At 40.3% G+C, this 22,033-nt stretch overlaps 1 protein-coding gene across 1 annotated transcript in view; it reads left to right on the forward strand.

Annotated features, from left to right (window-relative positions):
• The window catches only part of KCNB2 (potassium voltage-gated channel subfamily B member 2), a 390,956-nt gene that overhangs the window by 10,867 nt on the left and 358,056 nt on the right, over positions 1–22,033 (forward strand). Inside the window, exon 2 of the mRNA XM_032610141.1 lies at positions 15,741–16,411. Within this exon, the coding sequence (XP_032466032.1) occupies positions 15,833–16,411 (579 nt within the window). The 5' untranslated portion in view covers positions 15,741–15,832. The remainder of the gene's footprint in view (positions 1–15,740; positions 16,412–22,033) is intronic.

The following is a 22,033-nucleotide window of genomic DNA, read 5'->3' on the forward strand; positions in this document are numbered from 1 at the left end:
AGGGAAGCCCCAGCAAATATTTATTAAGCACTTTTCATATGTAAAGCACTCTTCTGGGTCACCAGGTTAAACAGAATTGGTCTTTACCCTTGCTGGGCTTACAGTCTATCTGAAGGCAACCATAGGAACCCCCAGTTTCCTCTCTAGTGGCCAAGTACGGTGAGTCTGCCCTGGCTCAAACGATCAGTGTTTCCTTATGAGCTGTTTGGAAAAGAAAGGTGATCGGCAGAGGCAAGCCTCCTGAAAACAAAAAGGTGAGGGTGGCGCTTCTGGAGTGAGGAACAGCATGTAGGCTGTGGTTTTGCTGAACTAGGGGAGTTGAGCCATTATGTCGCCATTGTTACCCAGAGATACTTTTATGCTCTGCTTCTGATCACCTAGTTTATTTCTTGCAGACTCCAGGACTTGAGCTATTTGGTTCTTTTTCCACTCTCTCCTTTTATCTTCTAGCAGTGAGCACTCAGTAATGTCAGGACAGGCTGGTCCTAAAAGGAGATCAACTAGGTAGGCACATGTGGCATCTAGAGTGAGTGGAGACAGATGGCAGATGGCAGTCCAGGTAGGCAGGAGGTTAGATTGAAGGAGCATGGGGGCAAGTCCTGGCTAAATAGGGGGATGCTAGTCTGAGAACAGGGCGTATTTGGAGATTTAGACAGGCAGGGGCAGGTGGGGCAGGCAAGGTTAAGATGATCCAGCCCCATAGGACCAAATGCTATAGTTTGGGGGGACTTAGAGTGAGGAAGAGGTCTATGTTAAGTAACTAGCGGGGTTCAGACCAGTTTAGGCCTAGGTGTGTGTTAGGAAAGCCAGGTGATGGTCACATTATCAACTCAGGGATTCAGGCACGGTGGACAGGGCCCTTTCCTCTACCATCATCAAACTACCAACACCTCTGTCTCAACTTCCACTAAAGCTTACTACACAGACTATTAGCTTCTCCTCTGTCCTCTTAATCCATTTGCCCTTTGCTATTTTTTTTTTTTAGTGATTTTTTAAAAATTTTACTTTTTATTTATTTTTGGCTGCGTTGGGTCTTCTTTGCTGCGTGAGGCGAGAGGGGGCTACTCTTCCTTTCAGTGCACGGGCTTCTCATTGCGGTGGCTTCTCTTATTGCAGAGCACGGGCTCTAGGCATGCGGGCTTCAGTAGTTGTGGCATGTGGGCTCGGTAGTTGTGGCTCATGGGCTCTAGTGCGCGGGCTCAGTCGTTGTGGTGCATGGGCTTAGTTACTCCACGGCATATAGGATCTTCCTGGACCAGGGCTCGAACCCGTGTCCCCTGCACTGGCAGGCGGATTCTTAACTACTGCGCCACCAGGGAACTCCCGCCCTTTGCTTTTTTGATAAAAGGCAAATCTGGTCACATCACTGATCTACCTAAAACCCTTAAACGATTTCCCACTTTTCTTAGGATAAAGGCCTAAATCTTTAATTTGGGGGTTACCATATTCCTCCTTCATTTTCCAAAGCATCACTAGTGTAAAGCTGTTGTTCATAACAGGCTCTGGTCAGCCTGGCCCCTGCCTGCCAGCGTCACCTCAGGCCCACTCGCCCCTCGTTTGCTGCTACAATTTCTGGCTTTCTTTTAGTTCCCCTTAGGTGCCTGGGATTGCCTGCTGTGAGGCCTGCACACGTAGTTGTTAGGGATGCTCTCTCCCACTTTCTTAACTCTTACCTGTGTCTCTCATCTCAGGTCAGAAGTCACTTGCTCTAAGAAGTCTTCTTGGGCTCCCAGAATGGGACAGGTCTCTTCATTCTTCTCTTTCCTAGCACTGTTTTCTCCTTTTGAAGCACTTACCCCAATTCTCATTTTAAATTGTGGGTAATTACTTGCCAGGTGTCATTTTCCTGTGTGAGAATGTCAACTCAGTAAAGGCAGGGACTGTCCTTCTCCTTCACTGCTTTATCCATCACATCTCTGCAACTCCATGCACATGGCTGATAATCATTGTTTCTTTGTTGATCCAGTGATGGATCAACAAATGATGGATGGAGCCAGGACCTGCGTCAGGTTCTAGGTGACAAAACAGTACCAAGAGCACAATTAACCAAGAACTGCTGGCCAGGGTTGAGCAGAGGAGGAACAGAGCAAGTCTGCCTGGTAATGGACTGCCAGGCCACGGCCCTGCACTATTTTGCACTTACACAGGCTTCACATTCTTCTTGATGAGAGGCAGATGGTCCTAGAATCTGGGATGGAGAAGAGTTTGTAAGCGGAGGTCCAGGGGCTACCACTGCTAAGAATGGAGACAGTGGAATGAGATCCACACAAGGCAGAATATGGTGCTTCCAGCAGGATTTGTCTCTCATCCCTATTTCAGTACATACTCAGCCTCATAACTTCACGAGAAGGCTGGCTAGACCAGTGATCTCCAATAGAACTTGATGCAGTGATGGAAATGTTCTATATCTGTGCTCTCCAATATGGTAGGCACTAGCCACATAAGCTATTGAACCCTTGAAATTGACTTGTAAGACTGAGAAATTATATTCTAAATTTAAATTTAAATAGCCATCTCTGGCTGGTGGCTACCATATGAGACAGTGCAGGCCTGGAAACTCTAAGTTAGGGAACTCTAAGTTTCAAAAGCAGTATGGTTTAAATTCTAGAAATATCCATTTACAACCAATGTTGGCCTCCAGTTAACCATATATTAACATGTCTGGAGTCCAGTGCCTATTTTGACTTGGATGAGGATCTCCCTGTACCTCCTAGCAAAGAGATTTGAGTGTCCTGTGTCTCGTTTCTAGCCATAGGAATTGTTCTTCAACGAAGGCATTTCTTTCTCTGTGTGAGCTGTACAAAATGTAAAATGTTACACAAAGGTAGAACTTTATCTTTGTAAGTATCAGTGTAATGTGACCTTATATGCTTTCTCACACCCACTTTTCCCATCTCGGATTTTTTTTTCTGTTTTTGTTCCCTCCCCTTTTCTCTGTTTCTCCTTCCTCTGTTCTTATTTTCTTTCTAAAATGACAGACACGACACTGTGTCTTTTAGCAAGTTCCTTTTATTTCACATATTGATTTCTTTACTTTTGTGCCTATTTACAAAAGCCGTTTTATCAGTTCAGATCATTAACGAAAACCAGCCAAAGAACAGTTCAGTTCATGGGAAAAGAAAAAATCTGAAATGATGATAGCTCTTGACAGGCCAATTAATACATTTTTGGAGATTTATCAGATATAATAATTTCAGTATTTAATATGTAAAAAAAGTAAGGCGAAGCGTTGTACTGTATTTTTGCTTTTCACAGCTGTCACCTAGATAACATTATAGTTGCTCTTAATCCTTTGAAAGTCCTCATGGGACTGGAGCTCTTGAATTCTTATTCTGCTTTCCACAAAAGAAAAGCTTTCCAGTAAGCTAATACCAGGATGAGAAAGTGGTGTGTAGAAGGAAAAATTCTGAAACATAACAGTAAAGTAACATTTGAGAAGAGATGGTCCATCTTCAGCCCTTTTCCCTAGTCTGCATAGAACAAATGTGTCTAGGGGCTTTCATGCTAAATGTCTCCAGTTCATAAAATCACAATTATTAATCAGACTATCATTAAATATTAATTTACTTTTGAGATAAATGTCATTTTAAATTTGGAATCCTAGTCTTTTCTAATTCTAAGGAGAGCATTTTCATTAGGCTTTATAGAAAGAGTGCACATAGAAAGCTTAGAAGCTACTAAAAGGCTACTTCTTTAACTTGACTTTTGGTTTCATTCAGGCCCAGCAAAATACTTGGTTTCCAGCATAATAAACATAGTTTGTAATCATATATATATATGAAGCTAAAGTAGAACATTAGAGTAAGGGTTTGGGGCATTTTATGGCATTTGGAACAGATGTAATAGATGCTCAGTAAATATTGTTGAATGAATGAATTAAACAAATAATGAATTAATTAAATAATTCATCAAATTCATGAATTTATTTAAGACCTCAAAGAGCCTTCAGTATTCCAAATGATGGCTAAGGCTATAGCTCCCATACAATAAATGAAGATTGTATTCCACAAAGCCCCATGAATTCAGACATCTTCATCATTACCTCTCTCTCCCTTTACATCAGTATGTTTAAATCAGGTAGGAAGTTTTAATTAGGTGTCAAATAAATATTTAAGTACGCAGTACTACCTGAGCCTACACAACACATGCTAAAAGCACAAATCCAAAATTTTCTGTAATATTCGTTGCAGTAATCCTATGGGTTCCTTGAGAGCGAGGGTGCCTTTACCCAATTTTGTACCCCCTGCACTCAATATATACTAATAGCCAAGTAGCACATTGTTTTGGAAGGAAGGAAGGTAATGAGAAAGAAATCATGGATCTAAGTCAGTATGTGTTATTTACAGCTTACGATCTCTTTCCATTCCGACCATTATTGGAATAGTAGAAATTATAGATTTATGTTGTAGTCAGGAATCATTAATAATTAGGTTCAACTCATCAGTATTTATAGGTTTAACTGGGTGTGAAATAGCTAGATGGCTCCTGCTTCACATTTTTTCTCTTCCATCATTCTAATTTTATATTTATTTCTGAAGCCCTGAGGTAGCAAGGTCTAGTGGAAAGAATATGGATTCAGGAACAAGAGACTTGGCCTCTCATCCTGATGCGGATGGGCCCTGGGAAGATCATTAAAACCTACCAGTGTTGCCCTTCCAAAGACTGAATTTTATATGTTTAACATTTAAAAAATATTTTTAAAGCATCTATCTTGACTGTAGATCTCAAATACTACGACTAATAGCATTTCTTTTGAAAGCCACACACTAAAATTTATGTTTAGTTTTGAAAATTTAGAACTGCAGAAACAGTTGCCATCTCTATCCAAAAGAAAATTATTCCGTTTAATATATTTTATACATGCCACCTGTCTAGGCCAAGGGATAGACATAGTGTTACAGGAATTATTTGAAAAGTTATTTCATTCTTTCCTTCTCTATCATGCTAAAAAGATTGCTCAATATTGGTCTCATATTTCGATTTATTTATCGTTCTAAGGCATCCAGAATCATGCCATTCAAGGAAAATCCCCAGGGTCTTAGAAGGTTAAGAACATGGGCTTTGAGTTAAGGTATCGCGGGACTGGTGTGTTGGAATGAGCACATACTGGTTATGTCATCTTGAGCAAGGCACTTACCTTTCTGAACCTCAATTTCTTTATCTGTAAATCAAAGATGATAATACCCACCCCAAGGTGATTGACAGTTAATGAGAATTCTCATCATGAGAATTAAGCGGAATAAGTACAGTGGCTGCATATAATAATCACTCAATATGTGGAAAGTGATAAAAATGATAATTATTAACCAAAGTCACAAAGCAAATGAGATCATAACTTTGGCTGTCCTTCAGCTACAAGTCCAAGAATATCCCTACCTTCTAGGAAATACAATTTCTACTTATGGACATTTTGATCTTAAGCTGAAACAAAATCCAAATGGCAAATCTGAAACCCATAGCTATTGCTGTTTTACACTGACTTTCTCTTTTATTATAATCCTGACTACATGAGGCTTGCAAAGGTGCAAAAGAATGTTTCGAATATCACCATCACCAAAACCAATATAATTAGTTTTTTTTCTTTAAGAAAAAGAAGAATAGAATAACATTAAAGAAGAACTGGAAAAGGGAGGAAAATCCATAATTTCACCATCGTTAACCACACTGCTTCTTGCAATGAAAACAATGGCTTGCCCTTATTTCTGAATATATTCACCCTTGGCTCAGGTCACTTTCCCTATTATACTGTTGCAACGATAATTTTTATGATATTTCCACACTGTTTTTCACATTATTTATTTCAAGACTGTATCATCTGGTACAAGTCACATGAACTCAGGGCTTCAGTCAGTCCATCTGTGGTCCCTAATTTTCCCATTTTTATTTTAGAAATTGTTGGCGGAATATGATGCGCTGATTTTTTTGTCATCAAATGCTTTGATATTTTCTTATCAAATTGTGCTAAATTATATTATTAGCAGTAAATTTAACATCCTAAGATTCATAGATGCTAGTAGGTCATCTCGTCCATCTGCCTTAACATTCTTACCGTTAATTATTTATTATCCTTGTCGCTCCCTAGCATTTTCTACAACAGAGACACATGGTAGATTGAGAAAGTGGGCAGGGGCATGGGGAGGAATATTTATAAAGTGCCATACGCAGATGGATGCTTAATAACTGCTGTTTAGTGATCCTCACTGATGACAAGGGCAGATGGAAAACATTATTCATAAGGGATATGGAGATGGATGTTCATAGTTCAATGAACCTCTTCCCTTTTCTACTTAACGCACAGGGGGAAAAAAATCAAGCAAATTACTTGTGACACGTTCTCACTTTTTAAATCAGATCCATTAATGAAGGATACCATTGATTTGTTAGAAATTGTTTTCTTTTTTCATGCTGGAATCTAGAACACATCATTTTGAATATGCACAGTCAGGAAAAGAGGGAAGGGTACCGATGGATGTGGCTACACTGAGGATCCTAAGGTGAGTTTGTGCAGTCGTCTGCTCTGAGTCTAAAGATAAGGTCACCTATACATTGTGGTTTGAATACATCGGGAAAGTTTCTGCCTTTCACCTTAAGTTATTTTCCCAATCCAAATACTGCTCTGCTTGTATTTCCGTTACTGTAGGCTCATTCCTTTGATTAACCTTTGCCCCCTTCTTACAGTCTTCACGTGACAATATTTTATATCACTTAGAAAGAGAAAAGCTCATCATTGAGGGGTATAAGCTCATCTTTTGAAAAAGTTTAGACTCTAACTTTGATACTTTCTTTTCTTTTCTTTGTCCTTTTATTAGTAGCAATTCTATCATAATGGCTTTTCTGGCTCGAATACTTTACCTAGGAGTGAGTATAAGCCGAGGGATTGAAAATTCACTTTTGTCAAATTTTAAACTTAAGAAATTGACCAGAGTGAACTTTTTTCTGGTTCTTTATCTATCCAGTGGAATATGTAGATGAGTTGAGGTCACCCAGAAATCTCATAGAACCAGGAAATTTCAGAGATAGAAGGTGCCTTGGAGACAGTCTTGTCCATTTCTCAGGAGAGCAGGCAGTCACCTGGTGTCTGTCTGAATATTACGAGGCCCAGGAGTGCCTGGAGGAAGCAAATTCCACTCTGGGGCAGCAGTCATTATTAGAGAGTCTTAACTTGTTTATCACTTGTTCCTTACGTAGCTCCAGAAAATCTAGCTCTTATTTTGAGCCCAGGCCTTATTAAAAGAAGCAAATAAGGGCCGGCAGAACATCTAAACAAATTGGAAATCACCATAATTAACTGACGTTGGATGACGTTAGCCAGAACATGTGGCCAAGAAAAAGGATAGTAGTGCTTTGAAATTCATTAGTCACTCATTCATTCATTCTTTTGGGTAGTCCACAAACATTTGGTAAGCACTTGCCTCCCAAAGATACAGATATGGATGAGAGATGTTCATCGCTTTTAAGAACTCACGGCCAAGAAGGTATGTTCACTTAAAGCTCACATGGCACCTTCTTCTCTTTCGCAGCTTTTATCCGCTTTGTAGTTAGCTGCTTGTGTATGTTTGTCTGTAGCGTGTTTATCTACCTCCACTAGAATATAAGTTCCATGGTGTCACCTCAAGCAGAGTAAAGGCTCATAAATATTTGCTAAATAATGAGTAAGAAAGAATTCTAAGTGAATAGTTGCGATACAACGAAAAAAGCATTAAAATAGAACTTTTAACCCAGCATGGCAGAAGAGGTGAATTCTCCCTGAACAAGATATTTGTTCTTGACCTTGAATAACGAGTAAGAGTTTATCAGATGGAGAATTGGGAAAAGAGCTTTCCATACATGAACGTCATGTTGGGTTTGGGGAGTGGCAGGTAATATGAGGTAGCTGGAAGGAGGGGAAAATGATTGTTAAATAAATGTTAAATAAAATGATTATTGACTTTTTCATCCACATAATGTTTATTATGTGTCTGCTGTATGCCAGGCACCTGGGATGCAATGATAAATAAAATCCAACTTGATCCTGCCCACAAGGAACTTGGTTTAGTGGAGAGGATAGGGATTAATCAAATAATCAAAATACTCATCCCAACAAACTTAAGACTCCTGTTGTGACCAGTGGTCCAGGTAAAGGTATCTGATTATATATAAGTTCTTAAAATAGGAGGATGACTGTATATTCAAGGAAGTCGGGTGGTATTGACTAAGATGTGATCCTTGAGTTAATATCTGAAGGAGACGGGGGGGAGAAAATAGAAGATGTGCAAATTCCCTGTCGCAGAAGGCGAATGGCACGTGTAAAGAAATGAAAGCAAAAGTTAGAACAGAGACACAGGGAGAGGGAGGAAGGTACTGAACCTCAGAGACAAGTAGAGGACAGACCTTGCAGTCTTTGTATTGTTCTGTGCCTATCCTGAGACTAGAAGCGTGGAAGCGTATTCTACTAGAGATGGCCCGGATCTACCACTGTTTGGGCTGCAGCGTGCAGAACCGACTGCAGGGGTCCAGAGCCGAAGGAGGTAGTTATCCTAAACACCGGCCCTAGGGAAGCAAAGCCAAGGGAAGAACGATTCTGTGAAGCGCATCTGTCTTCAGAAGAGAACAGTCTAGTTGCCTGACTGCAGTCATTACCCTCTAAAGAAACAAGCTATGTATAGGAGATAACATGCCTTAACTTAGTGTCGTTTGAGTCCAGTGTTTTGACATGGGTGTAGACAAAGAAACAAAAGCTTTTTAAAACTTCCACTAGAAGGTGAAAAGCAAAGAATAATGAGCTGGGGTGTAATGGAAAGAGACTTACGTAGGCATCTGCAGATCTGGGTTCTGGTCCAAGTTCAGCAACTACCAGAGAGAGGTCAGCCAAGTCACGTGACCTTGTTGGATCTCAGTTTTGAAAGCTGTAAATAGGGAAACCGGACCAGATCATATCCAAGCTCTCTTCTGCCACATACTGTGATTCCTGGCTCCAAACATGGGGTTATCTAAAGCACGGTATACGTTTAAGTCATAGAAACTAACCTCAAATCTGACTCAGTATTGGAGCTTTTAATAAAAGCTCCGTTGCCTACAGTGTGTTTGGTTGTGGAGAAGTAAGGGACCGGAATGTAGTTGAAAAGTGTATTTTTACTATGAAACAGAGCCCCATTGAGAAACATCCCTTGGCAAGAATCTTACTGCTAAACATTCCAGACCAACCACTGCATGATCTAAAATTTAATTTTATTGGAAGAAACCTTAAAAAAAAAGTTCACATCCTATCCAAGCTTCATGAACATTATTTTTAATTGGTTTCATAGAGGCTAAATCTAACTTATGCCACACACCGAGATGGAATATGAAATTGAAGTCCGTCACCCAAATAGAAGGTTGTATCATTCACAGAGAACCCCAGGTAGCGACTGAAGTTTGTGATTTCTTTTATCAGGATATTACAGGGTGGCCCAGCCTCATTTCCCATTCCTTTCAGTGGCCCCAGTAGTTTCTCTGTTTGTTGCCTTTTTTATTTTTCTCATCGCCTTTCATCTTTATTTATCCCCTGCACTCCACTGTGACCCTGGGAAGACTTCTGCAAAAGGGGACGTTTAAAAGAACATGTCTTGGGCCCCAACATAAAGGGCACTTTTACTGTCATAATAGAAAATCTTCCACCAGCTGAATGGCTGAATGCTCATATGAAGTCTGAGCCTTTTTTGGTGGGTTTTGAAACAGACTGAAAATTTCAAGCCACAACTATACCTTGTAGTTTATAAAAGGTCTAAGATGCGATATAACATTAGTATTATATTTTCCAGCATAGAGAAGGATTTTTCATGAACTATCTCTTCTAAAAGGCCATTTTTCTAAAGGCAAACCTAGTGTTTTACTCTCTAATTATAGCAAATGTATATATAGGAGCTAATTCTTTAAATAGTTCTGTCTTCTGGTGAAGAAAATTCATATTATGTGTCTAAGTAAAATAGTTTATAAATTTGGTTAGTTGGAGACATTGATGATATGGAAAGATGCTCATATTACATATTCTACTTATTACTTGTCTTTTCTCCTTCATACTGCAACACAGTGCTTCGTTTGACCACTGAAAGCAATGCTTTTAGGATTTTGTTGGAGTGTATCTAAAAAAAGCATCAGGTATACCAAGGATAAAAGTCCTGGATTTTTTTTTTAAACTAAGGAGTAAATAGTTACGCTAAAATTGAGGAACCTATTGATATCAGCAGCCTTTCATTGAAGAAAAGAAATGCTACTTCCACTTTTCTGAGGACAAGGACAGTGTTTCGGTTATTACTAGAACTTGACATATTAAAAAACAATAAACGGTATAAATTCATTAGTATTTCTGGCCAAGTTCTAAAGTACTTCAGTAGGTTTGTTGAATTTCTTAGGATAGCTGAAGGTTTCCAGGACCTTACTTTAAAATAAATCTGATTTGTTTTTCACTAGTTATAAATTGATTCTTTTTCTTTAGTAAATTCTGGAGGTGCTTTTTAAAACTGAGTAGTGATTTTTTTTAAGCACTGATTACATTTCAGCTAACCGTTATGGCGCCTTTCTCTGCAGATAGCTACTGCAAATAATCTTTGCGACTCTCTGAAACAGACATAGCTGTTCCAAAAACATGCATTTACTGCTTAATACCATACATAAAAATATAAGAAAATGCTTAGAGCTATACATAGAGTGATTTAGACTTAAAGGTCTAGGAGCTGCTTGTTTGCAAGTGTGTGCTCAGCTCGTACCAGCAACACAGAAAGGAAATGGTAAACATCACTTAGGTCTTTAGAAAGATTTGCTTTTCATCTTCACAGAATCGCACATGGGACTTATCCTGCCTTGCTACACTAAGGAAGTATCAAGTATATGACATAATGGTAGTATTTTTGAGACTACAGGGAACCCCCCCCCCGCCCCACTCCCCTGCCGCAGACCTGGAGTCTCAAGCAGTAATTATGATGCCATGATCAGAAAGTTGCGTTTTGTCAGGTTGAGCCCTGAACGGGTGACAGCATAATTCCGTGCTGCTGGTGGAGCCTGGTGCAGCTATGCAAAATGAGAATGTTTGTTGTTGTTTATTGTTTCAAGAGTCGCTTTTTTTCTCTAACAGACCGATGAAGGGATGTTTAGTACATTTGCAACTGGTCGACTGACTGTTGCAAGCTTGACTTTGAATTGATTGAACAAGGTGAAATAAACCAGCAAACAGCCCAAAGAAAAAAGTCACTGAGATTCTGCCCTTGACATAAAAATGTGTGTTCAGCTTATATCTCTTTGTGTATATAAATTCTACACGGTTGTATAACATCTCCACAGTTTAAACATGGAATTATTACATTTTATATTAAACTTATACACTAAATTGAATTACATGACTGATTCCCATGGGATAAAATTATTATGGTAGACAGCATTTCACTTAGAAAACTAAACGTGAGAAAACAGCATCATATCCACTTTAATTACTAAAATTAAAAACAAAAATTTTTCAAGCTCTCAAGAGTGGCAAGACACAGTGAACGGATAGATTCATTGCTAGAAATAAAATTAACATGGCAGAAAAGAACAGATTAAAAATGGAAAGTTAAAAACACTAAATAAAATGAATGAAACTTTTATGATGTTCTGAATGCAGTCTGTTTCAAGCCCTCATAAATATTAAAGGGCTCTTGAAATATGAAAACCACCTTTTCTTAAGAAACTAGGCATGAAAAAATGTCTTCATGGATCTGAGGCACTATGTTATGTTTATTTCTATCTAAAGTTAGGATGGTGATTGGAGAGGAAGGGTGGCAATGGCCACAGAATCATAGCGAGAGGAAAAATATTAACCAAGTGTCATAGGAAATGAAAGAATTGTAGGCATGGAAATGCCATGGTTTGATGCGTGAAGAAACTGAAGTCCAACCAGAAAGGTGAGGGGGATGCAGGAGGGCAGCCCAACTAGACCCAGGGGTCGTGAGCCTGAGAGCAGAACCCCCCCTTTTTTTTTTTTTTTTTTTTTTGCGGTACGCGGGCCTCTCACCGTTGTGGCCTCTCCCGTTGTGGAGCACAGGCTCTGGACGCGCAGGCTCAGCCGCCATGGCTCACGGGCCCAGCCACTCCGGCATGTGGGATCTTCCCGGATCGGGGCACGAACCCGCATGTCCTGCATTGGCAGGTGGACTCTCAGCCATTGCGCCACCGGGGAAGCCCAGCAGAACCCCTTTTGCAATCTCATACAACCTCCCATGAAAAGCAACTTGGTTTAGATGTTTTTTGCTTCTTCTGGAGAGAAATATGGTATTTTCAGCTCAGGAAGTTTTCTTATTAAGGATGTAGAAAACTTCACAAAGTGTGTACAAGTTTGAAAAGATAGAGTTTGGTTTTGTGGTTGGTTAAGAGGCCGTGAGGATAGAAAGATCTAGGGAACGGGATAGGAAGAGAGGGAGGGGAACCGAAGAGACATAAGTTGGGGGGGCGAGAAATAAAGATGGGAAAATGATAGAGAAAAAATACAGAGGAAGAGAGAGCAGGAAGAAGGGTGGGCGGACGGGCGGGCAGGTAGACAGAAAGGCTCAGCGCGTTTCTAAGGCGCTGCTGAGCAGGGCTTGCCCTGAATTACAGGCTTACAATTGTGACCACTTGTGTACTTCGACTATTCAGAAAGGCTGATTAACTCTGAACACTAGTTACAGCTCTTCAACTGCTCGAGAACTTACACCTTTGAGTCTCTACTCTTCACCAGGTCACAAGCAGAATATTCTGCCCAGGGAGAATAAAAAATTTTTAATCACAGGAACAATAATCAGAGCAGATCATCTTTAAGTCTTTAAGAAAATAAAATCAACAGGTTACATTCACTCATGCTAAATTTCTCTACCCCTGCTTTGAAGAGAGGGCGTTGAATTCCAGGCTGCCTTTTATTGTGGGGTTTGTAATCAACACTGGATTTCTTATAATAGAAAGTTCTTGATTAGTGAAGAAGATACTTTGAAATTTAAGTCTTATGACCTCTCTTCACTTGAGACACATACTCTACAAAAAGGGGAATTCACTGCGGGTCATGAGTGTGAAATTATTTGAAATAAATGGTGACCTACTGGTAACTATGACAGAGCATTTATGCTTTTAGTAATGGCTTTTCCAAGAAAGGAAGTCACAGTAAGCCCTTGACCGTAAACATGAGATGTTTGTTCTGCATTGGAGTTTGCTCTCAGTCTTTCTGGAAAACCTCTTATATGATACCATAATCAGCTAAAAGACCATCTCGCTTCTTCACATTAGTAAGTCATGATATTCTACAAAGAGTGAATTCATTTTATGTTTATGTGTAGCCAAATTAAAAATGGATTAGCTTCCTGCTTATTATTCATATGGGCTGTTCACATAATCTGTATGGATGGCTGAGATATTGCACCTGAAACCAAGTAATTTGCTGGAGAACAGACATTCAGATTCACCACTCGAATTGCCCATCTCTAATAGTTTCAGTTGTTTTGCCCGATCCTAATAGTATTACTGTGCCCTCTCTCGCATGCTGTATGTGGGGTGTGTGTGTGTGTGTGTGTGTGTGTGTGTTGTCCATTGCCATCTGAATACAAAATTTCGATGTCGGCATCAGTGGCATCAAAGTTACATGCTATTATCCATTACGTGTAAGTACAGTGCTCGGTAGAGAAGAACTGGGACCAATGATTCCTGGCCTCATAGGCTTAAAATCCATTAGAGGGGACTGAACGTATGTATAAGGGAAAAAAATTTAAATGCTAGCATTTATTTAATAGACATCAGTATAGCTTTTAATCATAGCTTTTGTGCAGTTGATTGGAAGCTACACTTAAAGGAGGAATGTGAGTTTTCTTATTCTATTCAGATATACCTCCCTGTACTGAGCCCTTCACATAAACTATCTCATTTAATTGTCATAACACCGCCTATAAAGTAGATACTATTATCCTCATTTTGTAGATTAAGAAATTGGGGCTTAGAGAATTTGATACTTGCCCAAATTATTGTATTTCTCCTTTATTGTAAAAGTAGTCATTTTTATCATCTGCAATGAGAGTGTGTATGTATATGCTTTAAATATCTCTGTAACTATGTAGCTGAAAAAACTCCCATTTCAAGTATATTTCTTAGCCGTATTTGAAATACTTCTTACATAGTCCAGCTACATTTTTTTCATAAATTTGACTTATTTACATTTGAGAGAATACTTGGCTTCCAGGTGGAGAAATAAATTTAACTTACAGGAGTGTAGAAACCAAAGACATGCCAAAATTGGTGTGTATCTTAAAAGGGAATTCTAATTATAAGGATCTCTTAAATCTAAAAGCTTTTCCCTTTGGTATAAGCCATTGACTGTGTGAAACATGGTGTTTTACCTTGAAAGCGGTATTTGGGATGAATTGCTTGAAGCACCATGGTTTTCTGCAAAAACATTATAGGGGAAGATCAAATAAGGAGATGCTTACTGCTGCAGATCAGAAGAATAGATCAATAAGAGGGAACATGAGAGCAGTCATGTTTTAAAGAATTAGTACACAGGAGAAAAGAGCTGTGGGTCAAAGAATATAAACACACATTCTGACATATCTTATGTACACACAAACATATATACACATAACATGTAAACATAGATGCATTTTAGTCAGGTGATCCAAATGACTCCATTTATGCATTTTTCTGGCCATATGCATTATCCCCACGAGATCTCTTGTCTGCTGTCTCATGGAAAACAATTAAAGAACTGACTATTTAACATTTATTGGACCCTCACAATATATAAGCACTGTGCTCAGTGATGATATAACAGAGAAGATTGTCTTTGTCTTCAAGGGCTCCCAGCATCCTTGGGAAAGGTGTTATTGCAGTGGTATGATGAAATAGAAGAGACATTCACTGAAGTACATGATCATAGAGGAGATGTATTATGGAGGGCTTTTTAGAGGAAGTGATATCTGAGCTGAGTCTTGGAGAGCAAGCCACAGTTAGTCAAAGGGAGATGGGAAAGGTGGAGGCCCTTCCAGGACACAGCATGAACAAAGGCCAGGAGCTTGAAACAAAACAGTGTGTATGGTCTGGGGCTGCTGGAATATGGTGATGAGGGAGGAATGAGAGGTGAAGGTGGAGAGATAGGTCAGATCTAGTAGGGCATGGTAAGGTCAAATGTGTTTCTTAGATCATTCTAGTAGCTGTGTGGAGAACTGTTTTTGTGTAGATAAAACCAGAGCTCAGGATCCAGATTCAGGTGCTATTGTAGAAACGTAGGCAAGAGATGCTGAGGGTTTGAATCAGCGTCGTGGTTCGGTGGTACCCAGGACTGGGTAATGGGGGTGGAGGCCTTCAGCAATGTTTAGGAGGTACGGTTGGTTAAGACCTGGTGCTTATTTGCATGTGGACAGATAGATCAGGATTTCTCAGAGTTTTAGCTTGTGTGTGGAGGTGTGGTCAATTTAATTGAAGGTGTCTGTGTTTTATCTGGGAAGAGCTGATCAGCACAGGGATAGTTTAGAGTTTGAGAAAGAGGTCTCCGGTGACAAATTTGGGACCTGTCAACCTATAGGTGTATAAAATTGACTACACAGCTGCTTCTGCATAGTACATTGTGTTGTCTTTTCCTCCTTATACCTGAAAGCAAAGATGTACATCTCCATCGAGAGACGGTAATTAATATTATACCTCCAGGTTATGCACGAACAACAGAGTGAGCCCATAGAATGGGAAATGCTTTAGGAAAAATGCAAGTAACCAAAGGGTTTCTGGTTGCTTTCTTCCAGGTGCATCCGTGGAAATGCCTGCCGCGCAGGGATATTGCTGGAGTTGACCTTCCCGCGGCCCATTCTTCTGAGGACCCTTTGTTCAGTCCAAAATGGCAGAGAAGGCGCCCCCTGGCTTAAACAGGAAGACATCAAGGTCGACACTTTCTCTTCCACCGGAACCGGTGGACATCATTAGGAGCAAAACGTGCTCCCGTAGAGTGAAAATCAACGTGGGGGGCCTCAACCACGAGGTCCTGTGGAGAACGTTGGACCGGCTGCCCAGGACCCGCTTGGGGAAGCTCCGGGACTGTAACACGCACGAGAGCCTCCTGGAGGTGTGCGATGACTACAACCTGAACGAGAACGAGTATTTCTTCGATCGGCACCCTGGAGCCTTCACTTCCATTTTAAATTTCTACCGGACAGGGAAACTCCACATGATGGAAGAAATGTGCGCTCTGTCTTTCGGCCAAGAGCTTGATTACTGGGGGATCGATGAGATCTACTTAGAATCCTGTTGCCAAGCCAGGTATCATCAAAAGAAGGAGCAGATGAACGAAGAGCTGCGGCGGGAGGCGGAGACCATGCGCGAGCGGGAGGGAGAAGAGTTTGATAACACGTGCTGCCCTGAAAAGAGGAAGAAACTGTGGGACCTGCTGGAGAAGCCCAACTCGTCCGTGGCTGCAAAGGTATGAAAAGCAGAGCGTTGCTTGCTTTCCTGTGCGCCGTCCGAAAAGGTGGTACCTGTATTCTAGAGAGCGTGGTTTTCTTCGTTTAAGATGTTTGGGTAAGAGAACCCAGGATGGCTGTGCAGGGAGACATCCTTTCCAAGATCTTATGGAGTCAAGTCGAGTTTTTCTTTCTGTTAAGGCATACGATGGCATTACTCTTTCCTAACTGTTATTATTATGTAGGCATAGACTAAGGCAGCAGGACGATGAAGAGTTCGGGTCACCCTGGCGCTGCCTGGGGTTGGTGACGTGGAGGTTGAGGAGAGAGCACAGCTCAGATCCATCAGGCATGGAGTCTTGCAGAAAGGCCTGGGCTCCATCCCAAAGAGAAGCCAGGTGCTGTCATTGAAGGTGGAGGAGGTGCCTCCTGGTCTGGTTCTCTGGAGGTGCTGGGGAGACTGGAGAGCGTGGCCGCGTGTAGCACAGTGAGCTTGGGGCTCCACATATGAGGAAGGAGCTGCCTTACGAAGCAGTGTAGGGATGAATCAATGTCAGCGTGCATCCATTGACCTCCCCTTGTGAGGTCTACTCTGACAGTGATGTGTCTGTCTGTTGGTGTATAAGTGTGTTCACAACGGAGGTATTCCCATATCTCAGAGTTCACAGAGTGTTTGCTGAACCCGTAGGTCAATTCATATTTTTCCATTGGGGCTGCATACATCTAAATCTCAGAGTAAAATTTTTGGCCACTAATTTCAGTATTTAATTCAACAGCGTGACTCTGTTTATCTACTTTGATTTAGAGCTTTGAGGGTTAGTGCAAACTGATTTTCATCTCATATATTTAGTTCTTTATTTCAGTATGAATTGTAAGAAAAAAGCCAAAAGAGTCATCTGTAACGGTAGAAGCGCAGTATTGATACTTCATGCAGATTAGATGAAAATGGAATATGCGGTAGAGAAGAGAAAAGAGTGTGTTATCCTATAAATTCTTTGGATTACTGTTTTTTTCAATCGTCTTTTCTTATAAACAGTAAAGATTACAGAAATATAATTGATTCTCTGTGCTTTTTGACTGGAAATTAAAATTCTCCGCGATAGTCTACACCATGTAAATATTGTAAATAACCGGCTGAATGTAGACGATCATAAAGCTGCTTCTTACACCGATTGATATTTCTAGTTTTGCATCTTTTGACTCCTAAAGTCATTTTACTTTCTTGCCAGGATGTGGAGCTAAATGGAATAAAATGTTATTTCTGCTGTATGAAATGAGGAAATGCACATTTTGTGGCAAATGAAATATTTCAATTGGGTCTTTTTGTAGTTATGAATAATTTGTTTACTTTTGTTTCATCTGTAGGAAAGAGAGAGATGTGGGATTTGGTTGAGAAAGGTTACTGTTCTTTCCAATGTCAAGTGTTTAAGTTACACATTTGAGTTACTACTAAAAATATGGTGTGAATTTTGAAGCAGGATGAGATAAACCCTGGATTTAAGGGAGTGTTTTGGGTGTCAGATGAACTCTATCGAGCTTTTAGGCAACTGAGGAATAAATCATTGTACCACGAGATGTTCCAGAGGGAGGTAACCAAATATGTAAAAATAACAGCTAAATCCAAGAAAATTTGAAAGGTTCATGTGATTTATTTGCTGATAACATTACTAACGCATACCTAAAATTAAGTATCGTTATAGAAAAAAATTTCAAACATATACATATTTTTTTCTGAAGAATTTCTGCTAAGGATGGGAAAAGGTCAATAATCTCATTTCCCAGATGAGGGAGTTCATTTAATCTCTAAATTTTAGACACAGGGCCATGTCTTTTTTTTTTTTAACACCTTTATTGGAGTATAAGTGCTTTACAATGGTGTGTTAGTTTCTGCTGTTTAACAAAGTGAATCAGCTATACGTATACATATATCCCCATATCCCACCCCTCTAGGTGGTGAGAAAGCATCGAGCTGATCTCCCTGTGCTATGCGGCTGCTTCCCACTAGCTATCTGTTTTACACTTGGTAGCATATATATGTCAATGCCACTCTCTCAGTTCGTCCCGGCTTACCCTTCCCCCTCCCCGCGTCCTCAGGTCCATTCTCTACGTCTGCATCTTTATTCCTGTCCTGCCCCTAGGTTCATCAGAACAATTTTTTTTTTTTTAGATTCCATGTATATGCGTTAGCATACGGTATTTGTTTTTCTCTTTCTGACTTACTTCACTCTGTATGACAGACTCTAGGTCCATCCACCTCACTACAAATAGTTCAATTTCGTTTCTTTTTATGGCTGAGTAATATTCCATTGTATATATGTGCCACATCTTCTTTATCCATTCATCTGATGATGGACACTTAGGTTGCTTCCATGTCCTGGCTATTGTAAATAGTGCTGTGATGCAGAGCCATGTCTTTATCTCTAAGATGATGATGTTGATAATGGCCTATTGTCTGTAATACACCACTGTATACCCCTGTACATCAGAGTATTTAAACTTGCTTCAAATTATGTTTCCAAATTATGTATGTACAGATAAGATATCTACCTACAAACTGTACCCAGCAGCGAAGGACCTTGGTTTTGGAAACTTTTATGTAGTTCTAAATAATAAATTTGGTTCCGAATTATTAATCAAGCTACGGGAATCTCTGCTAACCTAGGCAGATTCTCTACTAAATTTCCATAAAGGATTTGTGTTTGTTTCTTTAAACGTCTACATTTCCCTCTCTGTTTGAATAGGGAACTATTATGCAAATTCTTTACATTTGATTACATGGTAGTTAAGTGAAAGCATTGTTCATTTGCCTGAGGTTTGGAGCCTTTTAAAAATAGCTCTGTGTGACACCTTATGTAAACCACTACCTTTCCTATACTCTTCTCAAGTCATGGAACTTGTTATTTTTCGAGAATAATTATTGGTGTGGGGAGTGCTAATGCTATGTGTGTGTGAAAATGTGTGGATAGTATTTTTACAACTTAGGAAAAATTCATTTTGTCAAAGCTTCAGTTGGATGGTACTCTAGCCCTCACTATATTATGGGTACATCAGGATCCTGCTTGTGCTATGAAACTCTTGTGTAGGAATGTTTGGAATCTATGTGTTTTTTCTCACTTGCTTGGGAGGTAAGATATCTTTGGAGGAAAGTATCTGTTTACCTTGCCTTTTCAGTTATCACTTATTCAGTAATAATTGGTAATTCAGTTGAATGTATGTAGATTGTTCTTTGTGTGCTATACACATTAGACTAGACGTGTAGAAACATACTCCCTTCTCTCCAGAATTTAAAAAATGCTCTCTTAGCTTAAACAGGGATTTCATATACTTGAAAATACTTGGTTTTTTTCTCTTTTGGTTTTTCTGTATTTTATAATTTATAATAGTTCTGTAATAAAATATAAATGTTGTGAGATTACTTGCCAAGTCCCTAGCATAGCAGGAAACTTTGACCTTTTCTATCAAATATTCCACAGTAAATTAAAATATCTATTCACTGACATGGACTAAATGCTCAGTAATCTATTAAGTAATAATTGTTCAGCCCATGCTAGGTGTATCCACTGTGATATATGAAATTATTGCAAGGCCAACTGATCTGTCATACCATCTTTGGGTATGACCCTGGCAATAGCAATTCAGCTCTTATAGAACATGCTCCTTGGTGTCATTTCTATTACTTGAACTTTCTAGTATATTAATAACTGAAAAATATGCCAAATAAAGTTTAAAAGTGTGATATATTTAAAATGTCTCTGTTTAACAAATTAACATTTTTATACATTCACAGATTACCGTGCAATACAATTGTACTTTTCACAAAATGGTAACAGGACTAAGAGACGCTGGTAGTTTTCTGGGGTGTGGTGTGATCTAGTAATAGGACCTGAGTTTAAGTTTGTGGGACGGACTTTGTTTTTCAGTCCTCTGTATCTGGTGACTGTGTATTTTCCCTCATCTGGAGATAACGTACAAAGTGTACATTAGAGGCTATTTGTGAATGTGGGCCCAGCTAAATGGGCCTGGGGAACGGCTGGGACAAATCTCTAGTTTGCCATGACATGGAATTGCAGGCTCTGGGATGCCTGACCTAGGAACATGCAAGGGGAGGAGAACATGCATGGGCTTAACTGGCTGCCAGTTTCCTGCGCAGTTATTTGCAATTAGACTTGATCCGGTACCTCTTCCAGCCCAGGACAATTTAGTCAGCCTCTGAATTGGAAACATTTTCCTCTTTTCTTTGGCCTTTTCCCAAAGGAATGGCAGTAGCTATTCCCCTTTAGATACTGTGTAGAGCGACTCGGGTCTAAGAGGTGTTTGAAAGTGTTCATGTAAGGGAAACGTGTTCTACGGCAGGAGGGCTTATCAGCCTCTTGGATGAAAAATGACCAGGAAGAATCACAGCCAACCTGAGAGCTGAATGGAACTAGACTCAGTACCCTACAGCGCCCTCACTAGGATATCTGAGGAAGGTCAAGAGCAAAGTCAGCGGGTCTTCAGACAAACCCAGTTAGGAATGGCTGAGCCCAGGAGGCAAACCTCAGTCCGGAAAGTAAGTGGACGTGGTGTGCAGGACAGTGCTGGCCAACAGGCCAACCCCAGGGGTCTGGTCAGGAAACCAGACTGTAAGCAGCCTTTATTTGAAAAGGACAGTATAAGGCGAAATCTGCAGAAGGACATTCCTGATCATCTGAGCCAGTACAGCTACAGGTACAGAGGGCCACCCAGCAGCCCTGTTGGGCAGGGTCCAGGGTCGATGGGGGCCACTATTGATTATCTGCTTCCCTCTCCAATTTCCCCATGTATCCACAGCTGTCACTCATTTAAGAGGTACATTTTTTCCCATTCTCTTCTTCTCCTCTCTTTCCCCACTCCCCTTTCCTCTCTGTCTCTCATCCTCAGGAAAATGGAAAGGATGATTGATTAGAGAATTATTAACTTTTTTCAGTAATGACCCACTAAGGAGAAAAATTAAGCTAAATTTAAATTCTCCCTAAAGAAAGAAACTGCATATGAAGGAATACGATTTTTGTCAGGTAGGGTGGATCTTGAAGGGCTACAAACTATTGAAATACCTAAGATTTTTTTCACCCCCTCCCCACAAGAACCAATTTTCTCCTCTTGGCAATGACACTGAAAACGCATAGAATGGGGGGAAGGGGGTGACCGTGTTTCCTGCATCGGCTCATGGGCTCCACGGCATCCACATGGCCACCACCACTGGCAAGGTGCAGCACAGCCCTTAGAGCAGGCATGAGAAGGGTCCCAAGACCTCAGTCCTCCTTGGATCAAGAAGGAAGCTGGTGAGGGTGGACGTCTGTCCCTGGAGCTCCAGGTCTCTGAGGAGCCAGAGACCGAAGTCATGAGTTCCTAGGGGATGGTGCCTATTCACTGGCCTTCAATGGTAGCCTTGAGAACCGTACTCTCTCTTCTGACGGAATTAGAGTGTGGGCCTTTCAAGTCATGGAAATAGTAGAAAGAAAATAAATCCAAATAAGACAAAACTCCTGTGTACTCTTCAAGAGGAAAGGAACGCTTAACACTCTGATTGTTTCTGGTATATGGATAAGTTACTCTCATGCGTTGAATGAAAAAAAGGAAGGTATGAGAACAGAGCCATAAATGATTTACTTTCAGTCCAAGAA

This window comes from Phocoena sinus, chromosome 17 (genome assembly GCF_008692025.1).
Source record: "Phocoena sinus isolate mPhoSin1 chromosome 17, mPhoSin1.pri, whole genome shotgun sequence".
NCBI classification, from domain to species: Eukaryota; Metazoa; Chordata; class Mammalia; order Artiodactyla; family Phocoenidae; genus Phocoena; species Phocoena sinus.